This window comes from Myodes glareolus, chromosome 22 (assembly GCF_982192425.1).
Source record: "Myodes glareolus chromosome 22, mMyoGla1.1, whole genome shotgun sequence".
NCBI classification, from domain to species: Eukaryota; Metazoa; Chordata; class Mammalia; order Rodentia; family Cricetidae; genus Myodes; species Myodes glareolus.
This window is the reverse complement of record NC_142047.1, coordinates 35,308,254-35,327,765: the sequence shown is the minus strand read 5'-3', so window position 1 is coordinate 35,327,765 and position 19,512 is coordinate 35,308,254. Positions and strand designations below refer to the sequence as shown.

The following is a 19,512-nucleotide window of genomic DNA, read 5'->3' as shown; positions in this document are numbered from 1 at the left end:
GTAAAGAAAGGCATTGGATCAGTAAGCAGTAATGTGGAGAGTAAGGTTACATATGATTCTATGTGTTTTCAGGAAGGTCTCTGCAATCATGGTTTGCTTTCTTTTTTTGTTTGTTTGTTTGTTTGTTTGTTTTGGTTTTTGAGACAGGGTTTCTCTGTGTGTAGTCCTGGCTGTCCTGGAATTTACTCTGTAGATCAGGCTGGCCTCGAACTCAGATATCTGCTTGCCTCTGCCACCCTGGTGCTGGGATTAAAGGTATGCACCACCATGTGGAATTTAGACTCTTTCTGAATGCTGGGATTACATTTGTGTGCCACCACACAAAGCTATATTAGTGATGATATACTCTTCTCTTAGCATCTTCTTAACCCTTCCATGTAACTGCAGATCTTCCACATGTGGTTGAATGCCTGTAGAAATGCCTATTTACGGAACTGGAGAGATGATGGCTCTGCACTTAAAGAGCACCAAGTTCACTTCCCAGCACCCACATGGCAGTTCACAACTAACTGTCTGTAACTCTAGTTCCAGGGGATCTGATCCGGCATCCTCAGACAGATATACAAAGGCAAAACTTCAATGTACATTACACCTTTAATCCCAGTACTCAGGAGGCAGAGACAGACGGATCTCTGTGAGTTTGAAGCCAGCCTGGTCTACAAGAGCTAGTTCCAGGAAAGAAATTCTGCCTTGAATAAATAAATAAATAAATAAATAAATAAATAAATAAATAAATCACCTCCAGTTGCTTGTATCTTAAATGAAACTGAGACAAGCCTGTTGTGTTTTGTGTGTTGCATGTTCTACCTAAACAGGTGGTGGGCAGGGAAATCTGCCTGGCAAATGTTGGCTAAGCCAGAGTCACTAGCTCCTGCTCTAGACATGACACCCTTGTTTTCTTTGCCAGGTCACAGTAAACATAGGTGTACAGGAACCATTTATCATGGAAGCCAGGGAACTTGGGAGTCCCACACCCAACTATCATCTTCTCCCCAAGGCCAACCAGCACACTGTAAAAGAAGATGTCAGCTCACCATCTCAAGGGTCTCCAGAGACTATGCAGCTGAAGAAGGAGATCTCCTTGCTGAATGGGGTCAGCCTGGTGGTGGGCAACATGATTGGCTCAGGGATCTTCGTCTCACCCAAGGGTGTTCTAAAATACACTGCTTCCTATGGGTTGTCACTGATTGTGTGGGCCATTGGTGGGCTCTTCTCTGTTGTGGGTGCCCTTTGTTATGCAGAACTGGGAACCACTATCACCAAGTCAGGGGCCAGTTATGCTTATATTCTAGAGGCCTTTGGGGGCTTCATTGCCTTTATCCGTCTGTGGGTCTCACTGCTAATTGTTGAGCCCACCAGTCAGGCCATCATCGCCATCACCTTCGCCAACTATATCATCAAGCCCTCCTTCCCCACCTGTGATCCTCCGTATGTGGCCTGCCGTCTTCTTGCTGCTGCCTGCATATGTAAGTATGGGGGTGAGGCAGGGGACATATGTGGAGGTGTGGGTGCTATATTACTTGTATGATTACTGAAACCTGAATGTCATATTTTGCTCTTTGGGGAGGAGGGAAGGTGTGGGGTCTCATACCTTTTGAAAAAATAATTTCATCACTTATTTGGTTCTGAAAGCTAAGTAAACAAAGGATGGGAATGGGAGAAGTTTGAATCTGTTCATGGTGTTTGGGGCCTTGGGTCTCTCTTATTCTTAGCTGTCCCGTATTTCTTTTCCTTGCTCTATATAACAAGTTGATACATGTCTTGTGTATTTTTTGAGAGGGTCAGGTGTTTTGAAAGGTGTCAACATCACTGTTTGTAACTTATCTCAGGGAACAAGTCCGAGCTAAGGCCTTGTTGTGCTCAGCTTTTCTTAGAAACTAGTTTAAAGGCATCAATGAGGAGATAGGCTTTTCTCGATGATGGGGTCCCAAGTACCACAGGACACCCTCTTTCCTGCTACTGCTGCTCTTGGTGGCCTGTTCTAAGCAGTGGGCACCATACCAAATGGCCTTTTCCCATTGGTGTTTCAGATTTCTTTACACTGACTTTGTAAACAACCTCTGCCTGCTGCCATTGAACAGAGTGTGAGAGATTCCAGGGGTCCCTGTTTCTTTTCTTTTAGGGGTGGAGAAAAGGATATTCAGTGTGAAATCATGGAAATGAGAGGAGAATGCTGTGGATTTACCCAGAGCTAGTGCTTTGGCTAGCGTAGAATCTTGTGTTTCTTAACACTGCGCTGCCAGAAGTACTTAATCATATTCTGTCTTTATCTTCTCTGCTTACGAAAACTTTGTCTGTGTATATAACTTATTGACATTTTTTTTTTTTTTGCTTGTTTGTTTTTTTAGACAGGGTTTCTCTGTAGCTTTGGAGCCTGTCCTGGAACTAACTCTTGTAGACCAGGCTGGTCTCGAACTCACAGAGATCCACCTGCCTCTGTTTCCTGAGTGCTGTAATTAAAGGCGTGCATCACCACTGCTCGGGTTGCTTATTAAAATTTTAAAAATAGATCAGCAATACCTTGGAGTTAGCAAAACAAAACAAAGCAAAAAAACAAACATGCCTCCCGACTTGGCTTTGTTAAGGGCAAACAATAACGGTAATCTCTTCATATTCTTTGTAACAGGGGAAATAGATACTCCTGGGAGGAGGAAGAAAGTGGGATTCAGCTGTGTGTCCTTTTTCTTTTTTCAGCCTTCTATCTAACAGGCTTTCACCACAGTTTCTGGACTTGCTTAGATCTTTAAAGGCCAGTTTTAGGCAGGTGTAGTGGCGCACATCTTTAATCTCAGTACTTTGAAGGCAGAGGCAGTCATATTTCTGTGAATTGAGGCTAGCCTGGTCTACACAGTGAGTTCAGGTCAGTCAGGGCTACATAGTGAGACCCTGTCTCAAAGTAACCGGACAAACAAAACAGAAAAACAGACAGTAATTTTATCAACCAAGCTTGGTGGCTGACATCTATATAATCTCCTTACTTGGGAAACAGAGGCAAAGGATTTCCAAGACCAGCTTGTATTTCATATTAAGATACCTAGTGTAATCTCAAGCAAATGACAACAAAAACCAGGACTGGTGAGCTGTCTCAGCAGGTAAGGCACTTAACTGCCAAGGCTGACAGCCTGAATTCAGTCCCTCCCACAGTTGTGCTCTAACCTCCACAAGTGAGAGCACTCTCTCTCGCTCGTGCACGCATGCACATCCCCATACCAAGAATTTATCGTTTGATTGTAGGAGTGGCATCACCTCTTTGAAATATAGACCATGGGGTTTCTGGTGCTTTTTCACTCACAGTGTATTTTTACCCAGATTTCTTAGGACTAATATTATGAGCTCCCTTTCCTAGAAACTCAGACATTTCCAGAATTCAGATCTGAGGGAAGGAATCTGTTAGAAGGAAGGCCAAGTTCGAAAACCATGTTGCATTCTAACCAATGAAGCTTAGGTCATGGACTCAGACTTTAAACAGAGCTTGGATGTGGTAGAAGGGGGACTGTTTGGCATGACACAGAGAACAACATGAGGCCTTAGATAGGTTGGAGAATGAAGTCTGGAAATGAAGACATAGAAAGGTCTACCTTGTTGGTTGAAATTTGAGACATTAGAGGAGTCCACCTTGTTGGGAGATTGCACAAAGGCTAGAGTGGTGGCTCAACCATTGAGAACACTCAGTGCTTACTGTTTGTTCTTCCAGAGGACTTGAGTTCCTTTCCAAGTCTCTCCATCTGGTGGCTCAGTAACTCTAACTCCAAGGGTAACCAGTGCCGCTGGCCTCCATGGCTACCCACACTCAAGTGCACATAACCCATGTGTAGGCATACATATTTGCATAATTAAATGATAAAAATAAGTATTTTAAAGTTTTATTTAAAAATTTTCAGACGAGGTCTCATTGTGTAACTGACAGCCCTAGAACTCACTATGTGAACCACATGGACCTTGAATTCAAAGAAATCTGCCTGTCTCTGCCTCCCAAGTGTAGGTATTAAAAGCATGTGCCACTACACCTAGCTTTAGGTGTCTTTTTCTTTTTTTGGTTTCTTTGATATAGGGTTTCTCTATGTAACAGTCCTAGCTGTACTGGAACTAGCTCTTGTAGATCAGGCTGGCCTCAAACTCACAGAGATCCACCTCTGCTTCCTGAGTGTTGGGATTAAAGGTGTGCCACTATTGCCCAGTTTAGATATTTTTTTCTTTAAAGGAAGTAATACCTATGCTATGTTAGAATTTTGAATTCAGGAAGTTTTCAGGTGTTCAGTTGTGGGGCCGAGGCTCAAGGACCAGGCTTGGCGTACAGATGGATTTGTTAGGCCTGCACAGTTTTTCATTTATGTATTTATTTGTCTGTTTGTTTTTATAGTCATTCATGCATTTATTTATCTCTTACTCTTGTAGATCAGGGTGGCCTGGAACTTGGTAAATAATTCATGTCTGCCTCAGTCTACTGAGTGCTGAGATTATAGACATGGAACACTGTGCCTGTCTTAATGTTTTATTTATAAATTAAAAGGCTTAGTTGGGCAGTTTAGGGGAAGGGGAGCACAAAACTTTAATCCCAGGACTGGAGGTGGGGAGGGCAGAGGCAGTCGGATCTTTTGAGTTGGAAACTATCTTAGTCTATAGGATGAGTTCCAGGACAGCTGGGACTAAACAGAGAAATCCTGTGTCCCCCTCTCCAATCATTTATTAATAAACAAACAAGTAAGTAAATAAATAGACTCACAATTTCAGTCGCAGGTCAACAGGTTACAAGTGTAATGACCTTCTTACAGGTTCAATCCCAAAACAGCATCGGATTTCACATGGCAAGAGGCAGAGAACACACATATGATTCTGATCTTTTCCTTTCCCTATTTTTATATAAAGCTCTGGCTTTCCCCATCTTTAAAAGTATGTAAAGTGTATATTGGTACAAAATAATGGGTTTCATTATGATGTTTTTAAAATATTTATTTATTATGTATATAGTATTCTGCCTGCATGTATACCTGCACACCAAAAGAGGGCACCAGATCTCATTACAGATGGCTGTGAGCCACCATGTGGTTGCTGGGAGTTAAACTCAGGACCTCTGGAAGAGCAGTCAGTGCTCTTAACCTCTGAGCCATCTCTCCAGCCTTCTCTGCTCATTTTATATCCAGACTCTGTTGCCTTTCCCATTTGTATTGCTTTTTTTTTTTTTTTTTTTTTGAGACAGGGTCTTACTTTGTAGCTCTGACTGGCCTAGAATTCACTATGTAGACCAGGCTGGCCTGAACATCATAGAAATCTGCCTGCCTCTGCCTTTTAGTGCTGGTATTAAAGGTGTATACTTCTTTCTTGGCTATGTATTAATTTTTTTAAAGATTTTTTTTGCCTTTGTATGTATGTGTGTTTGTGTGTGTGTGTAAGTATGCCATGTATGCAGAGCCCACAGAAACCAGAAGAGGGTGTTTGATCCCCTGGAGCCAGTGTACAGGCAGTTGTAAGCTGCTCACCATGCATGTTGAGAACCAAATTCAGGCTCTGTGGAAGGGGAGCAAGCCCTACTGTGCCATCTCTCCAGCCTTCACATTTGTATTGCTTTATTGACCTCTGAAGGTGTGACCCTGAAATTGTTGCAGCCTCATCTACTGCCTTTCCGTCTGCATCCCACTGCATTCTCATGCTACAGTTAGGGAAATCTAAGCAGGTGGTGGTGGTGGTGGTGAGATTTCAGGTTGTCTTATTATCCTAAAGCAGTGGTTCTCAGTGGGAGGTTAGTTTGGCTCAAAGATGTCATTTGGCAGTATCTGGAGACATTTTTGGGATACAATTATTGGGAAGCAGTGCTTCTGTTATCTGTTGGTAGAGGCAAGGAGTGGTGTTGAACATCCTGTCAAACAGGATATAGTCTTACCGGCCCAAATTGTCCGCGGTGCTGCAGAGAGGAAACTATCCTAAAGGTCTGTCGATGGAAATAGGGTCAAAAGAGAGAAGACTTGAGGGTTTGAGTTGTAGCACAAGAGTCTGACTATCTGGCCTCCAGACTCAGCTGGATGGGGCTGGGTGATCTTGGAAGTGTAAGGGGTGTGGGTCTGTGGTGAAATTTTGTTTACTAATTAGAAGCAGGCAAGTAGTCAAGGGACTTGGCTTCTGCTTGGTAGACTTGTGTTCTTTGGCAGGACTGAGAGTATGAGGCAAGCTCGGTGCCTGGGGCCAGCCTCTAAGGATATACTCTCTCTTGGTATTCCTGTGCCTGATTCCTTGAGAGGGAGTGGGGGGCGCTCCTTAAAAAGGCACTTGACTCACTTCATCCCACTGGCCTGCAGTTTCTGGCAAATGTGTTGGTGCTCGTTAACGACTTTTGTTGAGTAAGAAGCATATGTGCTTGGTGAATAAGTGTAAAATACTGCATCATAGTAAAGGCTCCCCTGCTCCAGCTCGTTAGTCTCTTTCTCAGTCAGCTTTACTGACCAGGTGCTTTGTGCCTGTTCAGCTGTTCTTTGGAATGGGTCCTGCAGGACTTCCTGAGACATGCCTTCACTTATCCTGTGAATACAGTCATCACTCTCCCTCCACTGCAGGCTGTGTTTACTTGTGTATAGAAAGGGCCACACCTGCAGGAAGACTGGAGAAGGCTAGGGGGTGGGGAGGAGCAAGACTGAGACTAGTGCCTGGCACTCGGGCTGAGGTTGTGAAGCATACTCAGTGAGTCCAGCTAGGCTTTTGTGCCTCTTATGGTGTCCAGTTTTAGGTCTCTCTCTTGTTCCCATTTCTTTGTCTCTTGTCTCTGTCTTTTCTGTCTGTGCATTTCCTATTGTTTCAGTCTTTTTCTCACAAGTTCAGGCCTTCTAATTTTGTGTCCCAGTTTTCTTCCTTTGCGTGTGGTTTATGTTCTGCTGTTAGGGTTTCTATGGTCTTTGCCTTGGTGTAGTTCTAGACTCTCAGAGTACCCTGTTGCTATTAGATAGACTCACTCTTTGGCTGTTTTGGGAGGGATAATTTATAAGGCCAGCTTGTCATTGTTTGGCATCTCTGATAAGGAAAGAGAGTAAGTTCTAAGAAGGAGATGGACAAGTACCCCCCAAATGTGCTTATTGTATTAGTGCCTGTGGTTTACTGGTGACTGTTAACTATGTATGTTAACTGATCGAGGCTTAGCCAAAGAGAGAATTTTGATCAACAGTTGATCCCCGTGACGATTTTTCAGTAGCGTGCATTCCTTTGGGGTATCCTTCTCTCAACAACCTAGTTAACCATTGTGTCCCCAATTACATATAATTACTTCATTGTGTGTCCATCTTAAGTGACTGGCATGTCACATGTACTATCTGGCAGCATTTTCTCCACTTGAGACAGGGTTTCTCAGGGTAGCCCTGGCTGTCCCTTGAACTCAGTCTGTAGACCAGGCTGACCTTAGACTCAGAGATCCACCTGCCTCTGCTTTCTGAGTGCTGGGATTAAAGGTGTGTGCCACCAAACCCAGCTATTTTAAAAAAACATTTATTTTTATTTTATGTGTGTGAGTGTTTGCTAGCACAGAAAGGGACATCAGTTCTCCTAAAACTGGAGTTACAGGTGATTGTGAGTCACCAAGTAGGTGCAGGAAATTGAACCCAGGTCCTTTGGAAGAGCCCCTAGTGCTCTTAACCACCAAGCCAACTCTTCAGCCCTATTTAGCAGCATATTAAGTGAAGCTCCTAAGACACCACGGAGGCTATTCTATAACATGGTCATTTTCATAGCTGGTCCTGGACACTGTTCTTTTGAGTGGAGAACTGCCCAAGGGAATTGGCTGTTAGCTTGCCTCCAGCCAGGGTTCATCAGCTCCTTTCTTTGTTGGACAAGAGCTTTAGACACACTATAAGCTTGTTGTCTTTTGAGAGTTTGTGGTCTCTCAGAAAGAAGACTGAGATACCATAGGGAGCGACCTCCTGGAATCAGATGTTCCCAGGACTGTAGCATTTGATACTGAACTGTTGTGAAGTGGGAATGAAGGCACGAGGGATCCTGGGCTGATCTGCCCAGTATATTTGGGAAAGATTTTCAGAGGGAGTAAGGGCTGAGCTAGACCTTGGAAGTAGATGTTAGTGATGGCTGTGGCAAGAGGAGAAACGTTTTGTGTGTGCATCTGGCATAAGTAAGGGAGAGTCCACTTAAAGGAATAAATAGGTGGGAGTATGTGCAAGAGGTTGAAAGAATGGGCTGTAAGACTTTATAAAAAAAGCATTTAATTGGGAGCTTGCTTTCAGAGGAATAGTACATTATCATCATGGTAGGAGCATGGTGGTACTGCACTCATGGTATTGGAACAGTAGTTGAGAGTTACATCCTAATCCATAGGCAGAGAAAGTCTCTGGGCCTGGCTTGAGCTTTTGAAACCTCAAAACCCACCCCAGTGACAATCTTCCTCCAACAAGGCCACATGTCTCAATTCTGGTACTACTCCCTGGTGACTAAGCATTCAAATATATGAGCCTAGGGGTGATGTTTGCATTCAAACTACCACAAGGTATATATTTAGATTTTTGCTTTGTTTTTGTAAGCTTGGGACAGTACTTAGAAGTGTCACTATGTTCCTTCTTGTAGAAGCCCTTGGATAATTATTCTCATGTTCTGCCCTAGATCAAAGCTGTCTTTTATTTTCAGGAACAGAGTTCTCTCTGTGGGTTAAGCCTCAACCAGGTAGCAGTTCACAGCCATCAGTAATCTACAGGGTTTAGATGTTATTGAGGTACGTTAGCATGGAGCTTAAAGGTAGCCAGGATGACATGAATCTAAGAAGCTCTGAGGAAGGCTCAACTCTCCAAGGGATTCACTGACAATTGGCAGGTTTGCATCGGAATGGGCTCAGGAAGATCATTTGAACTTGCTTAGGAATGCAAGCCTCTCTCAGCCTTAGTTTCCTCATAGATGAGTGCCAGATACCTGCTGCAGGGAGGTTGTTTCAGGTCCCAAAGAGGAGTAAATTAGGATGGCTGCCAGCAGAATTTAATTGAGAAGAAGACTACACCTTTTGTTACCTATAGTTGCACATAATATTAAACAGGAGACAAGGGGCTGGGGTGTGGAGTGAGATCAAGACTTGCGGAGTCTAGCATTGATCTTGACAGTAGGCACTGGTCACGTTAATGGCAGGGTCACAGGAGGCTCTTGCTAGAGATAAGAAGAATGACTACTTTATCCAGTAGGAACTTTTCGTCAAGCTCCAGAGAAAATGGAGACCCTATCTAAGTGCCTGACCTTGGGAAAAGGACTTTTGGGGAGCAGACCGTATACTACAGTTTCTTAGTCTTACTATATGGGTCTGTCCCCTTACAATGCTCCCAGAAGAGAAGGTCATGATGTCTTACTCTTTTTCTTTTATACTTTACAGTTCTGATTTCTCTATATTAACTGAACTTTTCCCCCTTAATGACCTCAGGCTCTCTAAACTGTAGGTAGTTCATCCTTGGGATCAGGTGTGCCTAGTAAATCTCTTAATTTTACTGTTTGATTGTAATTTAGAGGGTACATTGGAATTCCTGGTACCAAGGTGGCAGAGGTTTTTTTTTTTTTTCCCTAAAGAATTATTTTGTTTAGAGAGACTGCCATTATACACATTTTAAACCTTTACCAAAGCTAACACAAAACTTCCCAAAGTGAAAGACATTAATATTGAAAATCATTGAAAATGAATGTAAAAGGTGCTGGAGAAATGTGGTCTGCAATGTCTAAATGCCGAAGCTTTGTCAAGCAGGAGTGGTCACCATGCAGTCCACATCATACAAGTGGGGAACAGACATCTGTATTTGGGGATTTGTCAGAATTGATAGTGAGGATGCCTCTGAAATTGTCAAGTATATAACAGTCACAGGTATAAGACATTAGATGATCATCAATATTCAAATTTACATTATTTGTTAATGCTTTTTTTTTTCTGGAATCTGGCTGGAAAAGAGTGAGTAAAGTGAGGCTAATGAAGTGAGGCCAGCCATTCTTGGTGCTGGGAAACATTCCCAGCTGCTGTTCTGACATTAGAACATATATGTGTTTGTGCATGCCCTTGTATCTTTGGATATAGTGTAGGGCATTCATAGGTGCTGCTCCTCCTGTCTACCTGTTCTAGTTCTCATGGACCCGTTGTTCCTCTAACTTAGGCAGGGAAGGTAGAAAAATGCCTTCTATAGAGAGGTTGGGGTCTGTGCTTGGCTCAAGCCTACCAGTGACACTGTGATTTTCCTTCTAGGTCTGCTGACATTTGTGAACTGTGCCTATGTCAAGTGGGGCACACGAGTACAAGACACATTCACATATGCCAAGGTTGTGGCACTCATTGCCATCATTGTCATGGGCCTTGTTAAACTGTGCCAGGGTAAGAGGGGCTGAGGTGGGAAGAAGGGTAAATGTCTCCTGGAGCCTCTTAAGCTCCCTAGGAGGATGTGGGGCTTAGTTAGCTTCATCTCTTAGCATATACTGAATATATTCTAGAGTATTGTCAGTGAAGTAAGAGGTGGTTATGAATCTCTTCCTGGGCTTTATCAGCCAGGCTTGGCCAACTGGACATATCAAATGCCAGGTTCTCCTCAGGGGTTTCTTTGGAAAAAGCATTGCAGGAAGCTAGCAAAGGTCCTAGGAGTTCTTGAAAGTTGGAGTATAATTGAGTTATTCATATAAGTCATTTAGGGAGATGTTTGTAGTCTGTAATTACCAAGTAGTGAGTGGGAAAACTTGACTCTCCTGGAGGGACCAATAGGGGAAGTCATTTTGTAGTATTTTACTGTTTATCTGTACTTGAATTAAGCATTGTGTTGAAGAATCTTTCAAAGCCAGCTCTTGATAAAATGTCAGAATGTTGTAGAATTGCATTGCTTTACCTATGTTGGCCTTTCTTTTCTCTTTTTCCTTTTTTCTTTTTTTTTAGACAGGGTTTCTCTGTAGCTTTGGAACCTGTCCAGGAAGTAGCTCTTATAGACCAGACTGCCAGACTGGCCTCGAACTCAGATATCCTCTTGCCTCTGCCTCCTGAATGCTGGGATTAAAGGCGTGAGCCACCACTGCCCAGCTGAGACAGGGTTTTTTGTGTAACAGCCTTGGCTGTCCTGGAATTCCCTTTGTAGATCATGCTGGCTTCAAACTCAGAGATTGCCTACCTCTGCCTTCCGAGTGCTAGGATTAAAGGTGTGTGTTACTACCGCCTGGCTCTTTTTAATTTTTTCTTAATTTTTTTCTATGGATATAACCAGGACCTTTTGCATACTGTGTTAACACTCTACTACTCAGCAACATACCTAGTCCTCTTATTTATTTATAAGAAATTAAAAAAAAAAAGACATTAGGGCTGGAGAGATGGTTCAGAGGTTAAGAACATTGGTTGCTCTTCCAGAGGTCCTGAGTTCATTTCCCAGCAACCACATGGTGGCTCACAACCATCTGTAATGAGATCTGGTGCCCTCTTCTGGCATGCGGGCATACATGGAGGCAGAATGTTGTATACATAATAAATAAATAAATCTTTAAAAAAAAAAAAGGAAAAAAGACATTATAAGATAATGTCCTGAAATATATTTTGGGTTGGCCTGTAATTTACTTTACCACATAGCCCAGTGGCCTTGAGTATTTGATTCTCTTGCTGTACCTTTGCCAAGTGCTGGGAAAAGACATGTACTACCATGTCCAGGTATAAAGTTAGCTCTTGAAAGCGTTTCATTTTAGGGTCAGAGGCTAATGGGCTTCCCAGGATATCCTGAAAGGTCTTTTACCAAAGGACATCCTCTGTCCTTAACAGCCAGTTCCCTTTTCTTTATCATTCCCAGACATAGCTATATTTGCAGTCACCTGGGGGGCTGAGCCCGTCATCTCAGACCTATTGATTTGAAATTGAAAATTAAAAAGTTTTTATGTGTGCATGGTCCTGAGGATCAGAGACCCAGGTCTACATGTATAATAGACAAGTGATTCCTCCAGTCCAAAGACATGCTTTTATGAAATGCCCAGGTAGCCCAGGAAATCTGCTGAGCAACTGCAGTCAGGCATCTAGATGTCTTTGAGATCTCAGGAATATCTAGAATAAAATTGGGCTATTGAGTAATTTTTTCCTCCAAAATGTGTGCCTTCGAGAACCACTGCTGTGTGCAGTAACTGATGCCCCTGGAAGCTCTCACTGCACCCCTACATCTTTTGCCACATTGAGATCTGGTATAGGCTTTCTTTTTAATACTTTTTCTTTTTTTTTCTGTCCTCCACCCCACAAGATAGGGTTTTTCTGTTTAACAGTCCTTGACTATCATGAAACTAGTTTTTTAGACAAGTCTGGCCTTGAATTTAGAGATCCACTGACCTCTGCCTCCCAAGTGCTGGGATTAAATCCTAAATCCATGTGCCACCACTGCCTGGCCTTTTAAATATTTTTTTACCTTGTGTGTGCTTGTGTTTATGCCACGTATGGCATAAACATGCTGTGGAGGCTAAAAGAGGGGTCAGATCTCCCTGGAGCTGGAGTTATAAGTGGTCAGCCACTGAGCCTTCTTTCTACCACTAAGTCTAGCCTTTCTGCTGGGGTGATGACAAGCACCATAGAAGGCTTACTCTTGTAAAAACTCCATGCTGTCAGGATGTCTGTCCTGAGCAGCTAGGCGGGCTCTCAAGTCTGCAGTCTTCAGAGGCCTCTAGGGAGGAGGACGGTTGCTTTGGCTTGGGTTGGAGTGCTGAAGGGTGGGGTTGGCCCAGTAAGAGATAAGAAGACCTCAATTACTCTATAGCCTCAGATTCCGTGCCTTTTACCAACCACACCACACCCACTGCAAATAGAGTGATGGAGTCTTCTCCAAGAGGCTGATAAACCCACAAGTCCAAATTGTACATTGATCTGAGCTAAGACCACCTGCTGGAAGGTTATTGTCAGTAGAAATTACTGCTTTGTGTAAAATGACTAGTGAAGTCAAAATAGGAAGAGCTGAGGTCCCTTGCAGGGAATGGAAATTCATTATGGTCTTGGAAGAAGTGTTTCTCAGAGTGCAGCCAGGAATGCTTTTGTTTTCTTGATATCATCTAGTTTTACTAAAGAAAACTTAACCTGAGGGAGTAATTGGGGTGGTGAGGTGCAGAGAGTTTCTGATTGTTGTTGTTTTGGTATTAAATGATGTTTTTTTTTTCTTCCCCTGTCCTGTTTGTTTTTGCCTTTTTCCCCTCTCATTTGTTTCATCTTTTTAATTCTCCCTCTGAATCCTTTATCTTCTCCATGTTCCTCCCCTCTCTTCCTTTCACCTGGTCTCCCACCCACTTCTGCCCCACAGGACACACTGAGCACTTTGAGAATGCCTTTGAGGGTTCCTCGTGGGATGTGGGAAACCTCTCTCTTGCCCTCTACTCTGCCCTCTTCTCTTACTCAGGTTGGGACACCCTTAATTTTGTAACAGAAGAGATCAAAAACCCAGAAAGGTAAAGGCGAGATCACATTCTCCATCTTGGCTGGAACTCCTGCTGATGATGGGCACAATTGCCCTCTTCTCGTACCTCCTCCCTCTGTCTCATCCCCTCTTCCTCTTCCTGCTCCCTTCTCCAGTTAGGAGGCATTGGGGGCTAGGATGGGAGTGAGCGAATGTGGGAAAGCCCTTGGCTCTCACCCTCCTCTTCCACTGGAGAGTACCGAGGGTCCTTCCTCTAGGAGATGTTAGTGGGCAGCAGCAGACCCAGCTAAGGCTGAGGTGGCAGGACTTTGCCCGGTGGTAGTGAGACTGCAGCCTGAGCCTACCAGGTCCCCAGCCTAGTTTCTAGTTCCCAGAGTATATTGCTCCTGCATTTATCCTGAGATCACAGATGCAAGAATGTAATAAAGCCATATGTGACTCATTGAACCTAATCCTGTAGGATAAACTAATCACGTGCCCCCTTTCAGGGAAAGTGCCCAGGAGCATGGGAAGCAGACCTGCCCTAGGGCATGTGGGGGAGAGGAGCCCATCTCAAAGACCTGGCAGCAGTGAACTGTTAAATAAATTGCAGTGGGTGCTGGATGAGTTTTCATTCACAGGGGAAGTTGGTTCTAGGTAGTCCTATTTCACTTGTCCTCACAGAAATTTACCCTTGGCCATTGGGATTTCTATGCCAATTGTGACACTCATCTACATCCTGACAAACGTGGCCTATTATACAGTGCTGAAAATTCAGGATGTCCATGACAGTGATGCTGTGGCTGTGGTGAGTCTCTTGGGGGGGAGGGGGGTGGGGAGGATCCTCACTTGTCCCTAGCCGTCATTTCCTGAGAATCACATGGTGCTTCGCTCTGGGTGGTCCAGTCCTTTTCTACAGCAACTCCAGCTCTACACTGTGAGGGATTGGTCTGCAGAGGGCAGAGGGTGGACGGTTTAGCAGTGACTGCCTCTGTTCAGAGATCATAGATAGAAGGAGGATTACAAAACTGTCCTGTATTGAGTGTTCCTTCTTTGCTCTGTTTCCAGACATTTGCTGACCAGACATTTGGCATGTTTAGCTGGACCATCCCCATTGCCGTTGCCCTGTCCTGCTTTGGGGGCCTAAATGCATCCATCTTTGCTTCATCAAGGTACTTTGACTTTTCTGATAATAGACTATTCTTAGCATCTGGGTGGCAGCTCACAACCATGTGTAACTCCAGTTACAGGGGCACCTGTTCAAGAGTAGTACTCTTAACTGGGTACTATCGCTCCAACTCCCATGATGGCTTTTAAAGGAAGGACTGTGCAGTCTCAACTGAAACAGGAGGCTCTCAATTTGAATCCAACTAGACCTACATAGAAGACCTTATCTTTTTAAAAAGGCCATTGTGGTAGCTATACATTTGTACTATAGCAGAATCGGTGTACCCCTGGTGGGTTGGATTGGAATGTCATTAGGTGGTGTAAATACATCTGTAGGATGTTGGTGAGGTATCTGGTTCAGAAGTGGGAATGTTGGTGGATGATACTGAGTTTCATTGCTGAAGGCCTGGAGTGGTTAATGGATAATGGTGGGTGAGCATTCCTGGATAGTGGTGAGGTGCTACTAGTTGAAGACATTTATGGGTAATACGAGTATGGGCTGGGTGTATATGAAGTCTGAGAGGCCGTCCCTTGATTTTTTTCTGGGGCTCTGAGACTGCTGCTGCTGATACATTTCATACTCTTACAGGTTGTTTTTCGTGGGCTCACGTGAGGGCCACCTCCCGAACCTTCTGTCCATGATCCATATTGAGCGCTTTACACCTGTGCCAGCTTTATTGTTCAATGTAAGCTTAGCTGGGAGAATGTGGGCTTGGGCAGGTTTATGCAGGATTCCTAATTTACACTATAGGCTTTGTTTCAGGATTTGAAGCACAGTTCATTATCTTTTCTGTAATGTTTGGGATGGAATCCAGAGCCCCATATATGAGTCAGCAATCTACCATTGTCCTAATATGCCGAACCCACTATTTATTTGTTCATTTTCCCCTGCCCCAGATAAGGCCTTCTTAAATAGGCTGAGCTGCTCTTGAGCTTTAGATTAAGTGGTTCTCAACCTGTGGGTCAAGACCCCTTTGGGGTATTGAATGACCCTTTCACAGAAGTCACCTAAGACCATCTGCATATTAGATATTTTCATTATGATTCATAACAGTAGCAAAATTACAATTATGGACTAGCAATAAAAATATTATGGTAGAGGGTCACTACAACCTGAAGAACTGTATTAAAGGGTCACAGCATTAGTAAGGTAGAGAACCATTGCTTTAGACCTTGCCTCAGCCTCCCTTATAGGCTTCAGAAGGTGCCTGTCCTGGAACTTGCGCTGTAGACCAGGCTGGCTTCAAACTCACAGAGATCCACCTGTCTCTGCCTCCTGAGTGCTGGGATTAAAACATAGGCTACCACTGCCTACCCTGCCAGGTAGTTTGGACCCCAGCCTCAAGAACTCTAGGTTAACAGTCTAATTCCCACTTTGGTTGGAGTGTTGAGGGCCTCCCTGTCCGCCATCAGAAAGGAAGAAGCTACCTTGTTAACCAAAGTGCTTGCAATGGGGGTGGTGGGGTGCTGAGTATAGGTAGAGGTAAAGATGTTGCCTTGAAAGTTAATGTGGATAATGGATCTATCTGATGCCAAGTGAGGGTCACTGAAAACCAGAGCTAATCTGGTAAAGCTGTTTCAGATCTGACAGACTACTGATGGAGTCTCCTGGTATGGCTGAAGTAATCCTCACTCCTCTTCTCCACCACCCACTCCACAGTGCACCATGGCACTCATCTACCTCGTCGTGAAAGACGTTTTCCTGCTCATCAACTACTTCAGCTTCAGCTACTGGTTTTTTGTTGGCTTGTCTGTTGTTGGACAGCTCTACCTTCGCTGGAAAGAGCCTGACTGGCCTCGACCTCTCAAGGTCAGCACCTCCCTTTCTAAAAAGGGGGAGAAAAAAAGATAAGGCCTCTTGTTGTCCAGATTAGCTTTGAAATTATGGAGCCAAGAAGGGCTCAGCAGGCAAAGCTCATGCATACTAGTAGGAATGGGTTCTCTTCTTTAACTGAATTTACTTACTTATTTTTTTATCTATTTAATATATGTTGGGGTTTTGCCTGCTTGTGCGTCTATATGAGGGTGTCAGATCCCTTGGAACTGGAGTTATAGGGAACTATAAGCTGTCATGTGGGTGCTGGGAATTGAATCCAGATACTTTGGAAGAGCAGCAAGTGCTTTTTTCTAGCCGCTGAGCCATCTCTCCAGACCCATTTTTAGGCTGAATTTTCTTTCCTAAAGATGTATTTATTTAGAGTCCCCTTCTTAAAGTACCTTTTGATCAGGCTGTGTTCTTTCATCCCGCCCTACTAAATCTCACTTTCCTCTATTTCAGCTGAGCCTCTTTTTTCCCATCGTGTTTTGCATATGCTCCTTGTTTTTGGTGGCCGTACCCCTCTTCAGTGACACCATCAATTCCCTCATTGGCATTGGGATTGCCCTCTCTGGGGTCCCTGTCTACTTCCTGGGTGTTTACCTGCCAGAGTCCCGGAGGCCACTCTTTGTTAGGAATGTTCTGGGTGAGTTGCTTTGCCTCATACTGGCTGTGTGCTTATGCTCAGGTCCGTGCAGAGGCTACCAGCTCTTCCTCCTTACCTAATGGAAGGGGGTGGAACCTGGCTGCCCATCACACCTTTTTTGTGTCTATTCTAGGGTTAAAGCACTATCTGGTTTTTGGTGTTTGGTTTGTTATGTTTGAGACGGGATTTTTGTGTAACCTGGTCTTGAACTCACAGTGTAGCTGAGGATGACTCTGAACTCATCATCCTGCCTTTACCTCTCAAGTACTTTACCTTTATGGGTGTGTACCACCACACCTGGGAAGAAAAGGCTGGGTTTGGAATAGAGAGGTTGGTTGTAAATGACAAAGTCAGGCTTGGTTTGCGTAAGGGATGGGTGGGAAAGAGTCACAGATAAGCTTTCAGCCTTCTGGTATTCAGATTGGAACTGTAGCAAAGTATGTTTGCTAAATCCTGTGCTTCTCATTTTCACTTAGCTACTGTCACCAAAGTAACCCAGAAGCTTTGCTTTTGCGTCTTGACTGAGCTGGATGTAGCAGAAGAGAAAAATGTTGAGAGGAAAACTGACTAGAAGCCAGAGATGACATTCCCTGAAGCCCAGAGACTGTGACCACAGCCACCAAAGACCAGTAACCTAAGCCTTCTGAATTAAATGAACCTCTTGGCCCACATTCTGTAAGGGGGCTCAGGGCCAATGCTCTCTCTTTGGTAAGCTACGGAAAGATACTGATCAGACTAGCCTGAAGATAGGGATTTCAGTGGGAGGGGATGTTGTCTTAGGGGATTGATTTTGTTTCACTTCTTCTGGTGGATAGGTACAGCCTTGTTGGTGCATTGTAGTGGGCAAAGAGGGAATGTTAGGTTGACAGCAATGGCTTATGGTTCACAGCTATTTCTAGTTTAAGCCAGGAGTCTTCATAGTGGGGCTCCTTCATGGGAAGTTTTCCTCTGACCAAGTCCAGCTACTTGATTTTAGAGGCCTGAAATGCTGCCATTTCTTTCTGTGGCCTACAATTCTTCCTTAGGGAAAACATTGTGTTCCCCTTTTTTTGTTGGGTAGCACAAACAGCAAGACTTTATTTAACTGACATGGGATCAATGTGTGCCCCCTTTCCTGAACTCCACAAGAGGAACATCAATCCCTGCCCTGGAACTTCATGTTCAAGCAAAGAATAAGCTTGATGGGAGAAGACTGACTCTTCAGGGTCTGGGCATGGGTCCTCTGTTGGGACTTCTCATTTGTGGGTCACTGTGTACAGAGTGCCCACACATCTCCTTGGGGAGGTGCTGCCTGTCTGATTGACTTTGCTCAGATCATTTTAGCACTGTGGTCAAAATCCTTAAACAAGGAGATGAGCTTCCAGCTCATAAAGAAATTGGCTTGGCCACTTGAATGCCTCTTTCCTAGCTGAAGCCATGGTGCTGTGGAGCCCTTGAAACATGGGCTGAAAGAAAACCTCACTATTCCAGCTGAGTGGGAACATCTCTACTACTACCTGGACAAGTTACTACTGTTACCAAATTCCAACTCCTATATTTCACTATTTATTGATATTTAATCCAGGACACCAATTTTAGCAAACCAATAGTGATTATTTGTCTATAGGATGCAATAATAAATTGTTTGAAAAAAAAAAGTACCTTAGCTGGTGTGGTGGTAGACACCTGTAACCTGAGCACTTGGCATGGTGATGCAGGAAGAGTTTGAACTTGAGGCTAGCTTAGGCTACATAGTAAGTTCCAGGCAGCCACTCTGGGCTAACAGGATCCTGTCTTTTTTTTTTAAAAAAAAAAAAGTTCAACTTTCAGAGATGTCAATGTGGTAGGTCAAATCTTGACCATGTTTCACATAATCTGTTGGCCATTACTATTATCATTGTTACTATTATGAAGGTGAAGTTAAAGGATTTTTAGGGCTGGACATGGTGGTGAGCACCTGTGATCCTAGCACTCAGTAAGCTGAGACAGGAGTTGCTGAAGTTCACAGCTAGCCTGGGCTACACAGTGAGCCTACAAAGTAAGACCCTGTATCAAGAACAAAAACAAAGGACATTTTAAAACATGTACCTGTTACACTTTAATATATAGATAAGTCACATGTTGCTATCACCTGGCTCAGCTCCAGATGAGCTGTCCTTGCATATTACAGAAGTCTGGTAATACTGTTATTTTGAAGGATAATCCTTTGTTTTATTAAGACTTTTGGCCTTTGTTCTGGTTGATAGAAAGTAAATCTCTGGATCTGTTATAAAGTGTAAGAGGCCTGGAATGTTTTGGAATTCGGGTAAATTACCTGATTCATCAGTTCTCAGTGAACTTGGAGAAACCTCATGGATTCAAGTCATCAAATAGTTTGTTCTCTTTAAGGGCCTGTTGTGAGGTTTGTTGTGTAGACTCATACAAGCCCTTTCTGGTGCTGGAAGTGGTCGCTAACTTTCTGAAAACCACACTGGCATCAGGCTTTGTTCGGAATCATTTTGGGTCATGGACTAGCACACCTGTTTGCCTTCTCTTGTCCAAGAGCTGGTGAGATTAAAATCTGAAAGTATATGGTA

General features: G+C 43.8%; 1 protein-coding gene across 3 annotated transcripts in view; it reads left to right on the top strand.

Annotated features, from left to right (window-relative positions):
* Slc7a6 (solute carrier family 7 member 6) overlaps positions 1-19,512 on the top strand; it is a 29,642-nt gene extending 10,130 nt beyond the window's left edge. For all 3 annotated transcript variants that reach the window (XM_085681644.2, XM_087900221.1, XM_048437031.3), the window contains exons 3-11: positions 908-1,466; positions 10,190-10,315; positions 13,236-13,380; positions 14,013-14,136; positions 14,397-14,500; positions 15,085-15,181; positions 16,156-16,305; positions 16,774-16,957; positions 17,434-19,512. In XM_085681644.2, the coding sequence (XP_085537770.1) occupies positions 944-1,466; positions 10,190-10,315; positions 13,236-13,380; positions 14,013-14,136; positions 14,397-14,500; positions 15,085-15,181; positions 16,156-16,305; positions 16,774-16,957; positions 17,434-17,528 (1,548 nt within the window). In that variant the 5' untranslated portion in view covers positions 908-943 and the 3' untranslated portion in view covers positions 17,529-19,512. The remainder of the gene's footprint in view (positions 1-907; positions 1,467-10,189; positions 10,316-13,235; positions 13,381-14,012; positions 14,137-14,396; positions 14,501-15,084; positions 15,182-16,155; positions 16,306-16,773; positions 16,958-17,433) is intronic.